Below are 19,335 nucleotides of genomic sequence, written 5' to 3'. Positions count from 1 at the left end.
ATATGTGGAGGCTTTGTTGTGTTCAACCAGATTTCTCTTCTGGTTTATTTTTGTTTTCCTCTTCCTGAATCTAAACTTCCATTGGCTGTTGCCAGGTTTGCGCTCACATTTCAGCCACAGTGGGTCTTGTTTCACAAAACAAGCCCAAACAGACCTGGCCTGACCAAATCAGGAAATGTGTGTGTGTGTGTGTGTGTGTGTGTGTGTGTGTGTGTGTTGGGGGGGGGGGGGGGGGGGGGGGGGATCACCAAGTAGCCAGAGATACCCGTCTTCAATTTGTTTACACCACTCCACCAATCCTGACCTGCCCAGATTCTAACCCGCTTTAAATGGCATTAATTTGTCTAGTTATAGGAATATACTATATTAAGGTAAATTTCAGCACATGCTTGTCTCTGTGTGATCCTGCTCTTGGACTGCAGCATCAGCCATAGCCCCATGCCACAGAGTTTGAATTATGTAATGAGGTTTTCAAGTTTTTTTGGGAGGCAGAGCTTAATTATCCTTGCACTCTAATTTGATTTTACTGATGGATATAAACGTTTCTCACCAACACTCCTGAACTGCTTAGTAGTGGCACAAGCTTCTCTTGTTTCCTCTCTTTATCTGGGATGACCAAAATCCTTTTTTTTTGTGCTGACTTTACATATTTGTATTGCACTCATTTGCCATGTTTCAATCATGCATACATTCAATCGTGACAATTAAAATCCTACCAAACGCACTGGAAGATAGATTTAGTGGTTTCCAAATGCACCGTGCATTAGAAATTATTTTGATGAATTTAGAGATTTTTTTCTTTCAAAAATAGGCTCATCATGTGTCTGGACAGATTTGTATGACTGAGAATACACAGGAAAGGTTTTTCGAAGATTTTGTGAGTGAATTTCCATTGATGGCGTCTTCTGTCCTGATGTAGGGCTGTGCGACTGAAAGCTTGGCCCGCTAAGAAGGACTAAAAGACCCTGCATTGATTTGAACGTGGTGAAGCCCTTCTCCCTCTCTGTTGGACTTTGATTACCTTCAGTAGTCAATAGCAGTCATGCGCAGTGACTCTCCCTCAGAAAATCCATGTCTACTTAAAAATTAAGAATTGTTTCCATCTCTCCATCTTTCTGAAATGAACCAAACAACAACCAACACAGAGGTGAGGGGAGATAACCTCTTTGAGTGATCTGCCTCCGACTAACATTCTTTATTCAGCTCCACTGATTGATTCACTCAGTCCCCTAAGATGCTGATATGGTTGATGCCAGCCATTTTAAACCATGTGGTATTTTATTGAGTGCTGCACGACCCACATGAGCATGGATTATATGGAAGTACTAATACCACCGACTCATTATATAAAGAAAAAGCCATTAGATGTATGGAATCTGTTATCTTTTTTGCCCTCTGTGTCTCATTGCAGCTTGATTTGTCACTTTTCCCTTATAAGCTTAGTTGATAGTGCTTTGTTAAGTTGTTCTGTCTGTACTGTGGTCTGTTATAGGTGTATTAATATTTAGTTTTCAAATGCTATACATAGACTTGAGGAAGACGGGTGATAAAGAGCGCCTAAATATAACAAAGAAATAATGAAGACGTCAGCCTCTGTTCATTCAGCTCTATTTTTAATGAGTTTGTCAACATGCAAAGAGAATCTTAAGATCGGTCGAGGATCTTAAGATCTTTCAAGGCTACTTGGCAGATGTTCCCAAAATCAAAAGCTGTACAAAATCATGAGTATAAAAAAAAGCTCATTGATAATTGATAAGTGATACTCACCTCTCCTTCGCTGCAATTCATAATGTGTAGTCAGTTGACAAAAGGGGATACTCATGAAATAAGGATAGGCAACCTTGTGTAGCCCAAAAAAAAAAAAAAAAAAAAAAAGTTTCATCTGGTGCAGCCCTTTTGCTACTTGCAGTATCAACATTTCAAGTTCAAGCTAAACTTTATTATCCCAGGAAGTGGAAGTGAACCTACATTTATATTCAACAGTCATTAAAATTAGGGCCATTTGTTGCTTGAACTCATTGTAGTGTAATTTATGAAAATAAGTGGTGTGTGCATATATCTGTGTCCAAAAAAAAGAGCAATCACATTATGCTATCAAATAATGATTAAGAGCTAAAGTTTAACAACACTCTGTGTTCTAAGATAGTTTACAGCTGAAAATAGCAGGAAAGTTGGGGCGGAGGGACACTCGGCTGCAACACAGGAGGAGCCCTTAATTTGCTGTTTCCTCCTCAGGGTCAGCGTTGAGAAAGTAATTAAGTTGTGTTCAAGAAGTACTCATTCTATTAAAGTGATCTCAAATTGCCAGCTAAGCCTGTTTCTTAGGAAGAGAGGATCCACGGTGACTCAGGATGATTCCTACCCCTTGTTATTCTTTTGATGTCCTCAGTCAAGGAGGTTTCATCTGTCTGTCTATCTGTCTGTCTATCTATCAGTCTGTCTGTCTGTCTGTGTTATCTCCCTTCTGTCTGATATTCGATTTATCTGTGTCTGTCCATCTCTCTGTTTTTGTTCAAAAATACCTTCTCATTCTGAAGACAGATTTTTTTCCGGCGTAAATGGAAGCTTATTCATTTGCCACCACAGGTAAGATAAGGTTTAGTATATTTGGGGATTGACACCTCTAGAGACTACCAGCAACCTTTGCAAAATATGGCTCCAGCTGACAAAAACTCCAGAGGCAGAGGGAGTCTGTCAAGGGAAAGTTTTCCTATCGCTTTGAAAACTTGAGACTCAAATGAACTGGCGATAACTTTCCTCTCAAGTGATGTCAAAGATACTGTTTCTATGGAAACACTCATTTTGTTCTTGTAGACTTGAAAGTTGTTTTAGACAAAATTAGTGCTGGAGAAATTGGTGCTGCAAGGTTCTTAATAATTTCAAGGCGTATTAAATATGGGAGCTATTTATGAAAATGAATTTACCTTTAAACAGATATAGACTTTGATAATAGGGTATCTGGAGAATATATTCCTAATAATCTCGAAGGTTCTTTAATATGAAGGGAATCTGATTACCTTCTGTTTTAGCTTGGGGCTGTCTTAACCATGGGCTGACATTTAGCCAAGGGTGAGCTTTACCCCCTTTAACATACATAACATACATTCATATTTAATCCGTGGGTAACTTTTAGGGATAATATTTTTCACAACATTCTCCTCCCAAGGTTTACATGTCCAAAAGACCTATGTTTACATAGGCCTCGGGTTTAAATGGTTTATTGCCTTCTGTTTGCTCAGTGAATACAGTTCAGTCAGACTGCTCAGATCATCAGGCAGTGACCTCCTGGTTGCACTGAGGATAAAATCCACATCTGGTGAATGTGCATTTTTCCTTTATTCTCAGGCTTATTCTCTGGAACCACCTGCCATGTGGTCTGAGTGCTGCTACAACTGTGTCTAATTGTAAAGTGGGCTTCTCTTTTTCATGGAGCATTTGAGTAGTTTGTGGGTACGTGTGTGTATGTCAGTGTGTGTGTTTGTGCGTTGCTTTTAGGGTAGGATGAAGCAAGCCTGACTCACTGAAAGTGTGTTTTTAATTTTGACTTAACAGATGAGAACAGCAAAAGCCCTGTCTCCTTTAGTTTTTTTAAATAAATTATTCCACCCTAATTAATATTTTCACCAAAGTTGCCAAGTTTCACGACACATACACGGTTCAGGTAAGCAATCTGCTGCACATGATGTCAAGTTTTGCTAATTTCCACACCAGGAAGATGTTATAAAATGGAATGTGTTCAGGGATGTGGATAGTGGGTGGCTTGTATGTAAGGGTGAATGGTTTGCGGACCAGCAAGAGCTCCAGTCTAACTTCACCACTGTGTAGACCCTAAACCAAAGTTGACATTTCATACAGCCAACAGATAACCCTGTTTTCAAACTTTTTTTTTTTTTTTTTTTTTTTTTCCTGGCAGTAACCCTGGAAAGCCTGGAATAATCCTGGCCAGCTAGCTCTGAGCTAAGGTCAAGGTTATACCACTTAATTATTTCATTTATTTATTCATCCAGTGCCCATACTTACTTATTCCTAATGAGATCACAGGAGGCTTGAACCTATCCCAGCATGCACTGGAAGGAAGGGAAACATGTTGGACAGGCCACATATATGGGAAAGAAATGATGACAGTCACAACAGTCATGTTAAGTGTTGGGGTTAGGTTTTTGTTGCCACCAAAATGCACCCTAAATATCAGGGTTTGGGAAAATGGTGAAAAACAAAACTGAAATAACAATAACGTGTTTCATATCAGAGTAAGCCAAGCATCCTCGGTGTGATTCCCATAATCAGATTATGAGCTTACCTGGGTTTTTCTAATGTAGCTGTTGCATTTACGTGTCAAAACAGTTATCAGACACTTGAATTACAAGGTTTCTGTCAAGTGAGAGTGCACTGACGCCCACAAAGTGATGACTAATGAGATGCTGCCACCTGAAGGGAGTTGGAAAATAATACATAGCTGGAGCTTACAAGTCAACCAGCGATTAAAAAAAAAAAGAAAAAAAAAAGAAAAAGAAAAGTAAAAAAAATAGAGGAAGATGAAACATGACGTGGTGTTTATAACGCCAATATTTTGTATTTTGAAATGCCTTCCTCTGCGCCCCGAAGCACTTGTCAAAGTTCTGATCTAGAAATGATAGTGATTTTTCAATTTGAAGCATTGTCACATTATGTGATATTTTTCTTACTCAACTTACTGTAAGCTGATTCGCTGTCTTCTGTTGGAGATGCTGTGGTCCGGCAGCACATTTATGAGACTGAGTGCCAAACTATGACTAAGTGGACACTCTAAACACAAGACGGCCGAGCAGATTGAAGATGTGACTTTGTGGGGCCGTGGTCCCATATGGAGTGGTGTGCCACAGCATGGCACTAACTGTGATAGTCAGGGCAGGGTATTACTCCTGCTGGAGCCATTCACACAAAAAATGTATACACTGGATGAAAGTGCATCAGTGCATCAGTCAGAAATATACTGTATATTTATATCTTGTCGCAGCTAACTAATTAAATCTTTTAAGAGGTACTAATAAGATAAACATTTAGTTCATTTGAAGCTATTTTACAGGAGAGTCAGCTTCTTCCATATATTTCATATTTGGGTGGGTTTTCTTCAGTTCTACAGTCATATATATATTCCTTGTAGTGTATATTGTTTCATTTGCATTGGCAAAAAACAATTATTGTAATGCATTATATTAATGAAATCCCATATTGAAATCTACAACTTGACTTTGCCATGACTTAACAGGAATTAAATAATAATCTGTAATGCTTTCATAGAAATCAACATCTGTCTTGCTTTTCTCTGTTGTTGACTGGTATAATTCAACCTTTTTCCTATTCAAGAAACCTTTTGTATTTGCTCTTCTTGAATAGATACCCAGTGGTGGTTAGGTCCTCCCTGGGTAAAACTCTTCTGGTGCACAGAAAATTATCTGCCTCACATTTTCAGCAGCAACAGGAGGAAGTCAGCAGCCAGCATGACCGGTGACAGTCACCATGACTGAAAAGAAAAACTGATACCCCACAGAAACACAGACATCATCCGCGGGAAATCGAAGGAAAAAGATGACAGTATACTTGCAGGTTTTTTTTTTTTTTATGTGCCAAGTGCAGTGCAAAAACACTACAGCGATGACTGTTGAGCACCAACGAGTGCAATGTAAGGATGCACTCCTAAATCATAACTAATGATTTTCCAATACCACTACTGCCACCACCGTATTGCAGCATTTTGTAATAACAGAGACAGGCAGTAGTATTTTTGGCAAGGAGTCTAACAACAGGAACAAAATAAGTGTAGAAAAATGAATGAAATTAAAAAAAAAAATGTTTTATGAACCAAGTCCTGATGGTCATTAACAAAATTGCTCATCTACAGTATATTGCCTCAAAATCTTGGTTCTGTGTAATGAACATAATGGTGCCAGCTATGCAAAGTAAGCAAGGCTGGGAAGTCTAAAGGGACTGGAAAGAGTTGTCCAACAACAGTTAGTGTGACCTAGTTGCACAGTCAGCACCCCACACTACTGCAGTGTCACTATCTTAAACATCTTGGCAACACTGCACTCTCGCTTAATTGTAATTAGCTCGATGAAGCAACTCTTTCATCATGTGCGTGCCCAGAGAAGAGTGTGGGGAAGGATGAGCAACAAAGAGCCTGGAGAAAGGGGTAATATTGAACAATGGTGCACACAACAATGTTTAAAACAGATGTGTGACAGAAATTTTCCTGGCTAACGCATGAGATCATTTTTTTTCAGTCAGGGATATAAACAGCCTTTATTTCTGTACATTTATTTTGAATTTGGCACCAAACATCCTTATAAAACCCACCAAAGAGCTTTTAAGCCATATGAAAAATTGATGGTCCATATGTCGCTTGCAATTTGCAAGTGACATATTTTTCAAAAAATAAGAATACAGTTCTTTTATTAGGCAGATTCACAAATTGGGGTTGTAACAGAGAAGAGCAATAATTGAGGCTCTGTAGTTTCAAATCCTTATGTATCCAAATTAAAATCTTTGTGGCACATAGAAAGTAAAAAATCAAAAGTGAAATACAAACTTTTTTCTACAAAGTGGAGAACTGGTGCTCAGACTGACAACTGGACTCAACAATAGTAATTAAACCTGATTTTTTTCCCAAATGTTCACCACTTTCTGGCCACAAACAAGAGGGAATTTACAGCTGAGGAGTGAGCAGTTTACTGCCCCCACATTACGTGATGTCTTGGTAAGTCTGTGAAGGTCAATTGCCACCAGGCAATTTTTATGCCTTTGTGCCGGAGATAGCTGTGGCCAGAGGTGTTATGTTTTGGGGCTGCCAGTCCATCCCAGTCTTGTGAATGTGATATCTCAGGAATACCTGGAAGGAGGATCTGGCTCAAATTTCCACTTTGGACTCAGGGATTAACTGTTTAGATTTTGGAGGTCAGAGGTCAAAGGTCACTCTGACCTTGCCAATATATTTTTGGCCATAACTCAATTCACACAAATGTCTAATAGGATAAAATGATACAGTGATGACATTTTATTTCCAAAAGATCAAAGGTTAACTACACTGGGACATCTTAATGTTCTGCAAAAACACTTTTCTGGCCACGATTCAGCACCAGAGTAAGAATGGTCTCTAATGTTTCTCACTGGAAGTTATTCACTGAAATCATCCATTTTGCCAAAAAATACACTTTATTCCTTTTATTAAATTCCTTCAAACGCTTCACTCCAGATGTTATGGGTCTTGACAGACATGGGTGGAAACTTCTACTTGACTGGTTGGCAGAGGCATACGACTGCAAGATGGTTATTCTAGGTTTAATCCTGCATACTAATCTCTCAAAAAACATTTTTTTTTGTATTTCTATATGGTTACAACATTCATGTTGACTAGCAGGCCCAGTGGGGCATTTCTGTTAGAAATAACTGCTAGTTGGCTGAAATATGTCACTGTAAATGTCCCATATTTCCTTGTGCTTCTCACCTTCTGCTGCGGTCTTGTGAGGGTTTCATTGTCGTTTCATCCAGTGAAGACGTTTGCATGTTACATGATCTCAAAGACTATTTATAGCGTTTCCCACTATTGTATTACAGTAATATATGTCTGACTTCTATCAAAATGCTTTCATGGCTGTTGAGTTTCACACTGATAGTGTTTTTTCTTTTCACTTTGATATAAATTGGCCTAGTAAGAATCGCAGAAGTCTGTTCTTATGTATTTCAGCACCATCGTCATCTCCAACACTGCTGCAGAGCAATTAAATGCAAATTAATTCAGCCATTTCTGGGATGAATCATTTATCACTTTTCAGGAATAAGATTTAACTAGGTGACACATGGAGAATTCAAGTTTTTCAACAATGAAAAAAAAAAAAAAAAAAAAAAAAAAAATATATATATATATATATATATATATATATATATATATCAGCCAATACTGAGAACAACCATGTGCCACACTCCATCAAAAAGACTTTATTTTGGCACTACATTAAAAATGTAAAAATGTAATAACGAAATGTCACATTTTGGACTAAGTGCTGAAAAAGTCTTTATACTGTAATGGAGGGAGTGTCTGTTTGTTGTCCTTATCTGTAAGGTAGCACCTCTTCTCTCAGCTAATTCCTTTTTTTATTCGGGCTTCAACCAGTACTCAGCAAATTATTCTCCATATGACTGGTGCAATGACAGCCAAAAGTAATTCTATTCTAGTTTACTAATTACTGTCATTGGTCAGACTGCATAGTGTTTGATGCTATCAACAAGCTTACCAGCTTAACACACCCAGACATAAATATCTTTATGTGGCCTAGGGATTGGTTGGGGTTAATGCGAGTAAAGTTTCTCTCAATTAAAGCATTAGTATAATTGTTACTCTGCAAAACCTGGTGTGCATTGCCATATTTATGTATTTTTTCTCAAAATCATCCAACATTTAGATAGAATGCATGCTGTAATCCACTTGGTAGATTGCAAGTCCCATGCTGAGCATCCTTGCTGAATAACAAATTGACCTCCAGCTGTCGTGCATCAGCACTCTATTGTCAGGTAGATGCTGGAGAGCTGTCAAATGACCATCGCTCAAAATAGCATTCAGGCTTTTCCCTCACCGGGCTGCTGCCAGTGAAACTGGAGAATTATTTTTACCTCAGTGTAGCAATATGCTTCAAGTGTCAAGATTATTCACTTAGCATCAGACGCTCTCATTCTGAGTTGAATTTAAAGAAGCAATTCCACTCTGTAATTCACTCATCCTCTTGCTTGCCTGTCCAGCTGATTTCTACAAAATATTCATTTTGTAACTGTTTTCCGGTGTTTATTAAAATTCATTAATTGTATTGAGTAGAAATTTCAAACTCTGAGATGCCATAGCTGCTGCATTACTGGTCCAATTTGGAGGAAACATGAAGGACTGGTGCATCTTGCTGCTGATTGGCCCAAGGGGTTCCTGCATGTCAGCCATGGGGGAAGGTGTTAACTTTTTTTGTTGCATCATTCTTGGTAAAGTCTAGATCTTAAAAAAGCAGCTGTCTCTGAGATGCTGGATTTGGGGCATGGTGCTCCAATGATCACATCACACTCAAAGTTGCGTAAATCGTGTATTGCCCATCCCAACATTTGACTGAACTGCAGCAAAGTCTCTCAGTCCTGTCTGCTGGCTTTATGAACCATTAGCCATGTGATTCCAATTCTGGAGGAGCGAGCTAACTGCATTAACATGGAGGTGTACCTACTGTAGTAACCATACTGAGTGTATCTGCAGTACTATACATTTATATGTGTAAAACATGTTTGTAAGCCTTATACACAGTCCAACATATTAACAAATGCAAATGCAGATGACAATACTTTGAAATTAAAAATTTAGAGAATTAAGAGTTTTTGTTGAATGCTCAGTTTTAGAGAGACTTAGAGGTGCATCTTTTTCACATGAAATGCATGACAAAGATACTTACTTTTTTAAATTTCTCCTGCCATTGATTCACAAAACACATCGTTTCTGTACAGGATCTGACTTCAGTAGAGAGAAGAATTTTAAGTACCTGCTAATCTTCAGATTGTTTCATGACAGAAAGTTATAAATGTTTTCTTCAACACTGGGATGCTGTAAATGCTGGACACTGTGGAGGAAAATAAATTCAGTGTGGCAGCGATCAGTTGATCACAACATTGTGATACTACACTTTTCAGTTTCCTTATTGTTTGCAGTGCCACTGCTGCTACTGTTACAGTTAGTATACGTATAGGATTATGGATCTGCAGTGCTAAATTGAATTAACGCATAGCAAGTGATTGCCGTCATGTTTTTATTTGTATTTTCTCCATCTGTTTTCTTCCCTCCTGGTGTCTGTTTCTGAAATGGGAGGAGGAGGACTTGAAGCCTTCAACCAGTGCCCTCACTGTCCTGTTCTAATCTTAAATATCATCCACAAAAAAATCATAAAGAGTGGTGAAACCTTGCAAACAAGGTTGATGTGGGTAGCAGGTGAATGGGGGAAGGGAGAAACAGTTGTACCCGCTCCGTTTTGGTCACGTACAGTAAACAAATGATATACTCCCAGGGTTTGAATGAAAGTTTTTGAAATTGTTGCAGAGATGGCTACTTACTCAGCAAAAAAAAAAAAAAAAAAGATTAAGATAATCAGCATCCTCATTTTCATCACTGCTTAGCTGGTATTTGTCTTCTCCTCTGCTGTTTAATGAGACAGCATGATTAGCATCTCAAAACCTTGGGGCATGAAATGGATTTAGTGGCTGATATTCCCTGCCAGTCATAGTGCAGCTTTGTGACGACGCTGCCAATCTGCATGTGAGAGTTTTTCAAATTCATTCAAGACGTGCCCTATGAAATAAAATGTATTTGATTGCACACCACAAAGGACATTTCTTATACATTTTTAAACAAAGCCATGTTAAAAATATCATCTCTGTAAGGTGTTAGCTAAAGTTGTCACCATCCTGCAGGTACACAGCCCATAACACACATAAAATTGCATTTTGTCCTTGTGGGTGCCACAATTTCCAGCTTATCAGTCGTTGGTTATTGTGACCTTTAAATAGTGCTGCAGCTGTGTTCTACCCGTAGTAAAATCCCATTTTTGTCCGCCCAGAGATGTCAGTGTCCCAAAGAAAGGCCTATCATGTGGAAAGGTGTTTTGCTTAGATAAGAGCTGAATACAGTAGAGGCTAACAGAGTGTGAATTAAAATTAAGCACTTGTACGATAGTATCGCAGTTCCTCTTAGAGATCCCAGTGTCTGTGTGATGACTGTTTGACACACTGCTGTTTATGAGATATACTAATATATGTATATATATATATATATATATATATATACATAATTTTTTAAAAATACCCCAAACCTGCTGTACAACATGCCCCCTTACCAGTGTTGACTATGTACCTGATTTTTATTGTATTTTGAGGAGGATTTGTTCAGTTGTCCATCCATTTGTTAGAGGAAACATAGATTTTATATGAAAAAATACAACTTCATGGATGTAATAGACATTGTTAGCCTTTCAGACATTTAATAATGGCCATAGCATGTCATGGAGAAATTAGAGATAGGAAAAAAAATAAGATTGTAAGAATTCATTGTGTAAATTTCATTCTTTCACTCTAGAAAGCTATGTAGCTGCTGGTATGACAGCAAAAGAGTCCCTGTCTGAATATGTTTTGCTGTCCTATGCAGCTTTGTTGAGTTGTCACTTTGGCACTGGAACTGGTTGCTCATCTGTCTGAATCTTGGCTTAAGCTATTTGTCAGTCATTAGACTAAACAGGAAGTCATAATATCGGTTTTGTTTACTCAACATCTGTGCATTTGAACCATCTGGGCCAGCACTGAGAGTTTACACATTAATGGAAAATTATTTCATTTCCTTTCTGAAGTGCTGTTCATGCTTATTGTGATGAAAAACAACACTGTCCAAAGTCCTTAGGTCACGGCAGCCTCGGGTCATCTGCATTTTGTCACTTTAGAAGTTGAGTGTAGCCTTGTTATGCTCCCCCATATTTGGATTTCAGCCTGCTTTATTAAACCTGCAATAACAGCTAGAGACTGAACCACTCAACTATCCCTAGGCACAATAAATTACACAAAATTATACCTGCTTAGTCACTGAAACCCTATAGAAAACCCTCAGTTCAGCGTTGAGTATAGTGTGAAAATGTAAAGCGGCCTATGTTATGTGTCTCAGTGCCCCTCTGTCCTGTTTATACTCTTTGAATTTACTTTCTTTTCAGCTGTTTTGGTGATTAGATTCAGTATCAGTATTTATAGTAGTAGTAGTATTGAAATGATAATGTTAGCAGAGTTATGCACATAAATTGTTTTTTTAGACAGAACCAAGACAGCATCTCCAATCAAGATGACTACACCAAGGGATACAGCAAAATAAAATATGCTGACAATTGATCCCATTCATTACGCCCACAGAGTTATTAACAGACAGCTGCTCCTCAAATGCTCGAATCATTTTGATGCCCAGACTTACTGAAAAGTTGACCAAAGATTTACTGAAGAGTAAAGCTGCTCTGCCTGCTACACACAGCAAACAGCCCCTCAGCCGCTTCCTTTACCCTCGGTGGAACTGATATGTCTGTCCTCTGACACACTCCAGCCAAGCCATCCCTGGCCGTCATTAAAGCATAAACCTCTACCTTAGGCTTTAATCCCCCTATCTGGCAGGACCTGAATTCCCCCAGTCGCACAGCTGGCTAACCTGGCAGGGACTGCCTCGGGACATCTGCAGATCTTAACTGGCCCCATTGCCGCGCATTACAGGGTGGTCACCACACACATTTACCCACCTGGGAGCTGGCAAAGATCTGCAGCGCTGCTTTGAGGAGCTGCAGTATTCCAGCTCCGTGTCATATCCCTTAAACCGAGTGAAGCTGTCGTAGCTCTTAAGATGGCTTGTAGGGAATTTCTTCTTAATACATCACACAAGATTAGCCTGAAATTATTCAGAGCTTGCATTGATTATTCAAGTATTTTCTTTGATCTCGAGTATTTTATCTGGCTGTAATCAGCCATAATTCAGCAGCTCTGAAGGAAATCACGGTCAGGAATCTGTCATGGAAATTTTTAAAAATTATCCTTGTAGAGTGTATAGGAACTTTTTTTTTCAGTGAATGAACCTATTTAAACTGTCTGAAAAGTGACTCTGCCCTGTGTGTGTCTTTTGAGTGCAGCTTGATTTTCCGCCAGCCCTGACACTTATCTGGGATTTTCGCTGTGGTCTTTATACAATGAGCATTTTGCCCTTCATTTTACTGAGATGGCAGGACTCTTAGGGCACATTAATGGCATCAAAGACGGACTAACAGTAGTGACAAACGATTTCTTTCAGCAAGCAAATGAGGGCTTTTGTAGACAACGGCAGCAATTTTCTTTTACATCACCTAGGATCTGCTGCAGTAAGACACATGCAGTCAGGGTCTTTACTCTCAAAAATCCACTTGATTATAAGGTTAATGACAGCACACCTGGGGATGTTGCACTGCATTAGAAGTGCAATATGTTTTTAAACAGATTAGCAAGTGCCCACCTAAATTTTTCATCATTATGCCTTTGAGCAGAGCACATCCCCAAACATGATTGTGGAAATGGAAATGTATAAAATGGAGTGTCAGGCTCAAAAAAGGACACACGTCATGTTAGACTGCATCATTTGTAAATGGATTAGATTGGATTTGATTGGGCTTAGTTAAAAGCCCCATTTAAATTAAGTGCTGAAATCAGGTGGGAATGTGTCCTTTGTGGAAAGATTAAGAGAAGGAAAAAAAATCAATTCAGTGTAGATCAAAAGTAAGGCTAAGGAACAGGCCTCAGTCACACAGAGGTTCCTGTGAAAAGTAATTTCCTCAGCAGCATTAGTAGATTCACAGGAGTGTGACCCAAACTGCAGCTGGTGCTTTATTTGTTGCCAGTTTGGGGTTCACACTTACAGGTTACCACAAGTTACACTTTTATACTATAAAAATGACTTCCCATAGATTATAAGAAATGAGTCTGTAGTGCACATAAACAAGAACAGATAAAATAAAAGCATGAAAATATTCAACACCTGGTATACACCCTTTCAGTGTTATATGACAGTTATCAAACAATCTCAATTATATATTTCCTCTCAAAGAAGAGGTCTTGTTTTTCAAAATATGTGGAATATATTATAATATATGGAACCATTTTTTCAGCGATAGAATGTTTGCACAATGTCTAAAACATATCTGAGCGTAATTGTTGTATTTGCAACACTCTTCCTCCTAATATCTGCGTGCTTATCAGTGTTGAGACTGCAGGGGGCACATTGCATCATTTCAAACCTCATTTAACACTGAACCATGCCCCTATCGAAAGCCCAAATTGCTCGCCATGGAGCAGCAGAGTGGCTCCAGACATTCATTAGCTTAATGAAAACAGGCCACTCTTCTTCTACCGCCCAGCGAGCACTTTCTCAACGTAGCCACAACAACCATCTGCTCTCAAGCTCCCTGCCAGCTGTAGGATAGCCCTGTCAAAGCAACCCCTGTGAAGAAAGACAAGTACAAGGGGGCCTTATGCCTCGCTCAGCCACATCAGAGGAGACGCAAGGACGGCAGGGAAATTTTTTTGACGATGCTTTCCCCTCTGCAGTGCTTGCCACTGTCCTAACCTGAAATATACCGTTCACTCATGATGCTGATAAAGTTAATGAAAGAAGCTGAGTGTGCAGTTGTCAGAGTTGAGTTGCAGTAGCCACGCAGCTGGCAGCGGAGTTATTAGCAGCTCAGTCACAGTGGGAGACGCTGCATTGTGAAAAGGTTAATATCATTTTAGGGTCGGCCAGACTATGTTGCAGTGGGTGGTTGACCACCTGTTCAGCTCCAGAGGTGGCCCATTATCATCACATCCAAGGCAAACATTTGAAGGTCAAGTAATTTATTACAATTAGAACAAAGATAGTGTGTAGGATGCAGTATCATTTTTTTAGTAGTAGAAGTAGAAAAAAATGCACATTTCATATTTTTTTAATTTCATGTACTGCTAATTTACTCCCTGATCCTCTGTTTGCAATTTTCTTAGAAATATGTATCCATTTGAATATGGTTATTGTTATGACTCTCACCTCTTGGATTTATCGCTGCTAATCTCTACAGTGTTGTGCCAGCAACAACCCAGAGCTACTTCTCTCAAACACTCACTGGTGCACACTGTGAGTGGGAAATGATAGTCAGAGCCCGGAGGCTTGGATCTGATAGTTTGTCATCTGGATAGTATTACTTAATTTCCCATTGGGAAGAAACTCATTATTTCTCGCTTTATCTCAGCGTTGACCTCTGGAACATTCTCAGGAACGTTATTGGTTTGTGCCCATGTTCCCTTTTTTCTCTGTACAACATGGATGACCCTAAGCGCCAATAAGATACATGACTAGCAAGGGCACAGTTCAAGAAAGGGATGGATGCATACCTTTTGCTGCGCCTCAGACTGAGAGGCTTGCTCACATCGTAATGTGCTGCATTCAGAGCACAATTACACTGATTTATTACAGTCTACATCACCGTCTTTTTTTCCTCACCTGATATATTGTGAATGGAATGGGAGAATATATTGATGATATGTGACTAATGGCCAACAAAAATCTTTAATGATTAACCTTCTCTCCAAATGGATAAAAAAAAAACAACAACATTGTAATTCAACAGTGCTGATTCCTGCATCTAAAGAGCAAGGCCACTGCAGAAACATTGGTTTTCATAAATCAAACAGGAAAGAAATTAGTAAATTAAAAAATAAATAAATAAATAAATAAAAAATTATCCTTTTTTTAAATCTTTTTTTTCCGTACATTTATTAAATTCGTTTTGGCCCGGCTTTTGAGCATTTGTCATCATTTTGCAGAAATATTAGTAATGAGGCTGACTGCTTTTCTCTCCCTTTGTCACAGTTTAATTTTGTTGGGAAGCTGCTGGGACCGCGGGGAAACTCCATGAAAAGATTACAAGAGGAAACAGGAGTAAAGATGTCCATCCTTGGCAAAGGTTCCATGAGGGACAAAGGCAAGGTATGATTATTCCAGTGCTTTTTGAAATACAGTTGTTACAGTGATACAAGATATTGCACAATGTGAAATATCTGCAGAAAAAGTGCACTTGAAAGAAAAAACACCTCTAATACCACGAATATACAAATAATCCCAACCTAACATCTGAAACAGTCTTCGGTTGATTAACATAATGCATTGGAATTAATAGATTTTACTGCCAAATCAAAGATACATGAGAAAATTGTACTTTTACTATATATTGTGCAGTGCTCTTTAATGGGCAAGTGTGAGTGCAGTGTAATGAAGCTCTCTGACCAAACCATTTATCCTGCTGACATGTGGTCCCCTGGAGTCGACCTCATGCGAGTGTGTACGCAGGATCAGCGCGGTCCACGGATCCTGCTGGATCTGCTGGTCGTGGTCCCTCCGGTCTCGGTGTGCACCTATAGAATTACAATGCTATTGTTACAGTCACCTCAGATTCAAATACATCAAGACGTGACAAAGGGCTGGCAGTCTCACGGCCTCTCTGATGAAACTGGAGCTGGATTTGAGTGCATTAAGTGTGTGCTCAATATAAAGTGATTTGAAAACTGTTATTTAATACATTCATATATTTATCTTTGATGGATATGTTACCAATCTTTGGGGCTGTGACGTAAAAATATGGTAACTATCTTTACAAAGAATCTCTTGGATCAATTTTATAAACCCTGTCAACTTGACTAAATAATTAGTAATCTTGTTTTTTCTGGTGTATTTCACATTTAGAGGCATTCATTTGATTTATTCCAAATTGGTAGGCGTCTGTTTGAATTGTTGCACTGAGGTTTTTGGACGTGCCTTGGCTTGTACAAGGGTTTTATTCAAAATTATGGCTTGCTTTTACATCCCAGTGTGGTCACAGACTGATCAGTCCATTCTGTTCACTCATGTGTGCCTTTTAACTAGTTTATGGAAGGTTTAATGGAGTGAGGGCGTGCTAAAGTGTTGTGAATAATATTTGAACTGACGGCAACATGAGATTCTGTTTGTCATGAACCAAAATTAAACTTTTTCCCATTAGTCTGCATGCAGTGCTTAAATGGTGATGCTGTAAGTCACTGTCATGTGCATTTTTTAGGGGATTTGCAGCAAATTATTGATGCCTGAAAATACAATCATGTATGACTGCAATATGTATTGTGCATTTTTTAATAAAGAAATGAATCAGTGTAAGTAGAATCGCCACAATAACACATTTAATTTTGCATTTTTAGTCTGAAGGACGGAGGGGTAGGTAGAGGAAGGGGTGATAGATACATAGCATGACGTGCAGCAGCACATAGGAAGAATAATGGGCCTCAGCAGTTGTCTCTTTACCAAAGGCTGGTTATGTAACAATCAGATTTAGCTTGGGGATTTCTGTGTGTGATATTGATTGAGTTCACATTCCGAGTCGGAGGGATCAGACCAAAAGATCATGGCTCAGAAGCACATTGTCATCATACGTCGCAACCATTTAATTTGTTAGGAGACATCGTCCTGTTTAATGTAATACAGTAATTTCTACCAAAGCAGCCCTCTGCCCACACGTATCAGGCGATGTGGTCAATATTACAGCTAGCGCCCGAGTATTAGCCTTCTTAGCACTGAGTCCCAGTCCCCCCTTCTGTCTCCTGGCTGTTTGCTTTCTCACTGAGAAAGCAAACATTGGATTCATCCACCTTATATTAGTGAGAAGTTATCACTGATGGCCTAAATTCCTCATTGTGGCACAAACACAGGGATTGATTTTGCCTCTGATGATTAAAACTCAAAGCCGTTCTGTGGTTATTGTAATGCATGTATAGTTTTGTATGTTTCTCTCACTGAAACCCAGCGACACAAACAGCCTAGCCACTCTCCAAGCATGCCTCATCAAGTTTTGAATGTCACATTTTTGGCAGCAAAACAAAACAGAAGTCAATTATTTTGCCCCCTCTGGCCACACACACACACACACACACACACACACATACACACTCTCCTTTGATTTGATTCATAATGACCTAGGCTTTCTGTCAGCCTATGTGAAGCCAGCTGCCAGAATTTTGGGAGTAATTTTTGATGTTGACTTACGCTTTGATGAACAGTTAAAGAGGCTGACGCAGGCGAGCTCCCTTCGCCAGAGAAAAGTCTCAAAAATTAGTCAGTCAGAAGTATTTCACATCTCCAGCTAAGATTTTAACCGGTACAAAAAGACAAAATCACTCTCCTCCTGTTCTGGCACCTTTTCCGGTTGCATGTTGAGTTTAGAATTAAATTCAAGATTATACTGACTCCCTACTGACTTTTAAAGCACAGTTATTTCTGGCCCCGAGCTATATCACAGATCTTTTAACCCCCCAATGAGCCGGCGCACGGTCTCAGGTCCCCAGACAGGACCCTTCTGGTCCAGACTTAAGACTGAAGACGACTGGCCTTTTTTTTTTCACCATCAGGCCCCCAAGGCTTTGGATTGACCTGACTAGTATTTTTTCTTCACTTCTTAGGATTTATTTTATTCACTTTTCCTCATTCAAACTCAACACTTTCTCCTTATTATATTGATTCCACCCTCTGTTTTCACCATTTAACTTGTGATGTGCTTGTTTTACATAGTGTTTGCCTTAATTTGATTATTGCTCTTCTTCTTCCTCTTCCACTTCTTCTTTATCCAGTTGTTGTTCTTGTTAATACAAAAATGAATGATGCCTGTTTCAGAGGAGAGTATAAAACCAACATCAGACCATTCAAGGCTCCGCAGGAATAGTCTTGACTTCTCCATTGGGAATCTGATTGAATATTTTATGGGGTAACTGGAATAAACATGACAGCTTATGAGCCATTAGCTATTCATCAAATTAATCATCAAAATAAGGTTGTAAAATAAGCACAAACTGTCAGCTTTAATTGGAGAGTATGTCCCATTGTATTAGGACTACAGCGCCTTTGGTTTCTTATGGCACCGTTTCAGCATCACATATGTGGACAGACGATCACATCGAGGGAGCAGCCAGATTTAATACGTAGTAAAAATCGTTCACGGTACAGCGTAGTCTGCCACCCATTCTTCACATCTTACCACGAAGTGTTTTAATTTTTCATGCTCCTGCCAAATGGGTGTCAAACAATGAAAGTGCAATCAAGAATTGGTGGAAGAGGAAGAAGCAGAGGAAGCAGCAGGAGAAGAGGAAGCTTTATTTGTACAGCACTTTTTTGTTTTTTTTAATTCCATCTCAGCAAGGATTCAGCTGCGACTACGCTTGGCTCTAATATAGTGTTAGGAATATGGAGTACATGGTTGTTAAGTTATCAAAGCAGCCTCAGATCTTTGTGCTCTTTTTACAGACCTTCAAGACAGATATGAATAGCTGTAATAATGATGGTTGTTTCTCACCACTAATTTTCCATTAAAGAATGCTCTTAGGTAGGAGCAGCCATTACAGTTATTCCAGCTGTCATTTTTAAAACTTTAGCAATGCCAAAAGCACCCCAGTGTAAAATTTGCCGTTTATTATTTCACAAAATGTTTTAATAACTGCTTTGGCATAATTGAAAATCCACAATTCAGTAACTACACTTATGTAGGACAATGTGTGATGACATTTTGAAAATTTCTGCTTTTTGAGACTGCATGGCTGTCGCAGATGTTGATAAAGAAAACATGGCAACATAGACCGCTCGCTTTTGGCATATTGCTGCACATGTGGACAAGTTTCAAGCAAGTTTCAAAGGTCAAATAAATGTTGTAGTCATTGTTACTAGGCTGAGGTGTGAGAGCGCATGACCCTATTTTA

General features: G+C 39.1%; 1 protein-coding gene across 7 annotated transcripts in view; it reads left to right on the top strand.

Annotated features, from left to right (window-relative positions):
* khdrbs2 (KH domain containing, RNA binding, signal transduction associated 2) overlaps nucleotides 1–19,335 on the top strand; it is a 75,989-nt gene that overhangs the window by 14,977 nt on the left and 41,677 nt on the right. For all 7 annotated transcript variants that reach the window (XR_003929504.1, XR_003929503.1, XR_003929506.1 and 4 more), the window contains exon 3: nucleotides 15,437–15,553. Coding sequence is in view for 3 of the 7 variants with exons in the window: in XM_030071434.1 (XP_029927294.1) it covers nucleotides 15,437–15,553 (117 nt within the window). In the remaining 4 variants the exon portion in view is untranslated. The remainder of the gene's footprint in view (nucleotides 1–15,436; nucleotides 15,554–19,335) is intronic.

Source organism: Myripristis murdjan, chromosome 15 (assembly GCF_902150065.1).
Source record: "Myripristis murdjan chromosome 15, fMyrMur1.1, whole genome shotgun sequence".
Lineage (NCBI taxonomy): Eukaryota > Metazoa > Chordata > Actinopteri > Holocentriformes > Holocentridae > Myripristis > Myripristis murdjan.
Note: the sequence above shows the minus strand (reverse complement) of the source record. Positions and strands in the feature narration are given on the sequence as shown.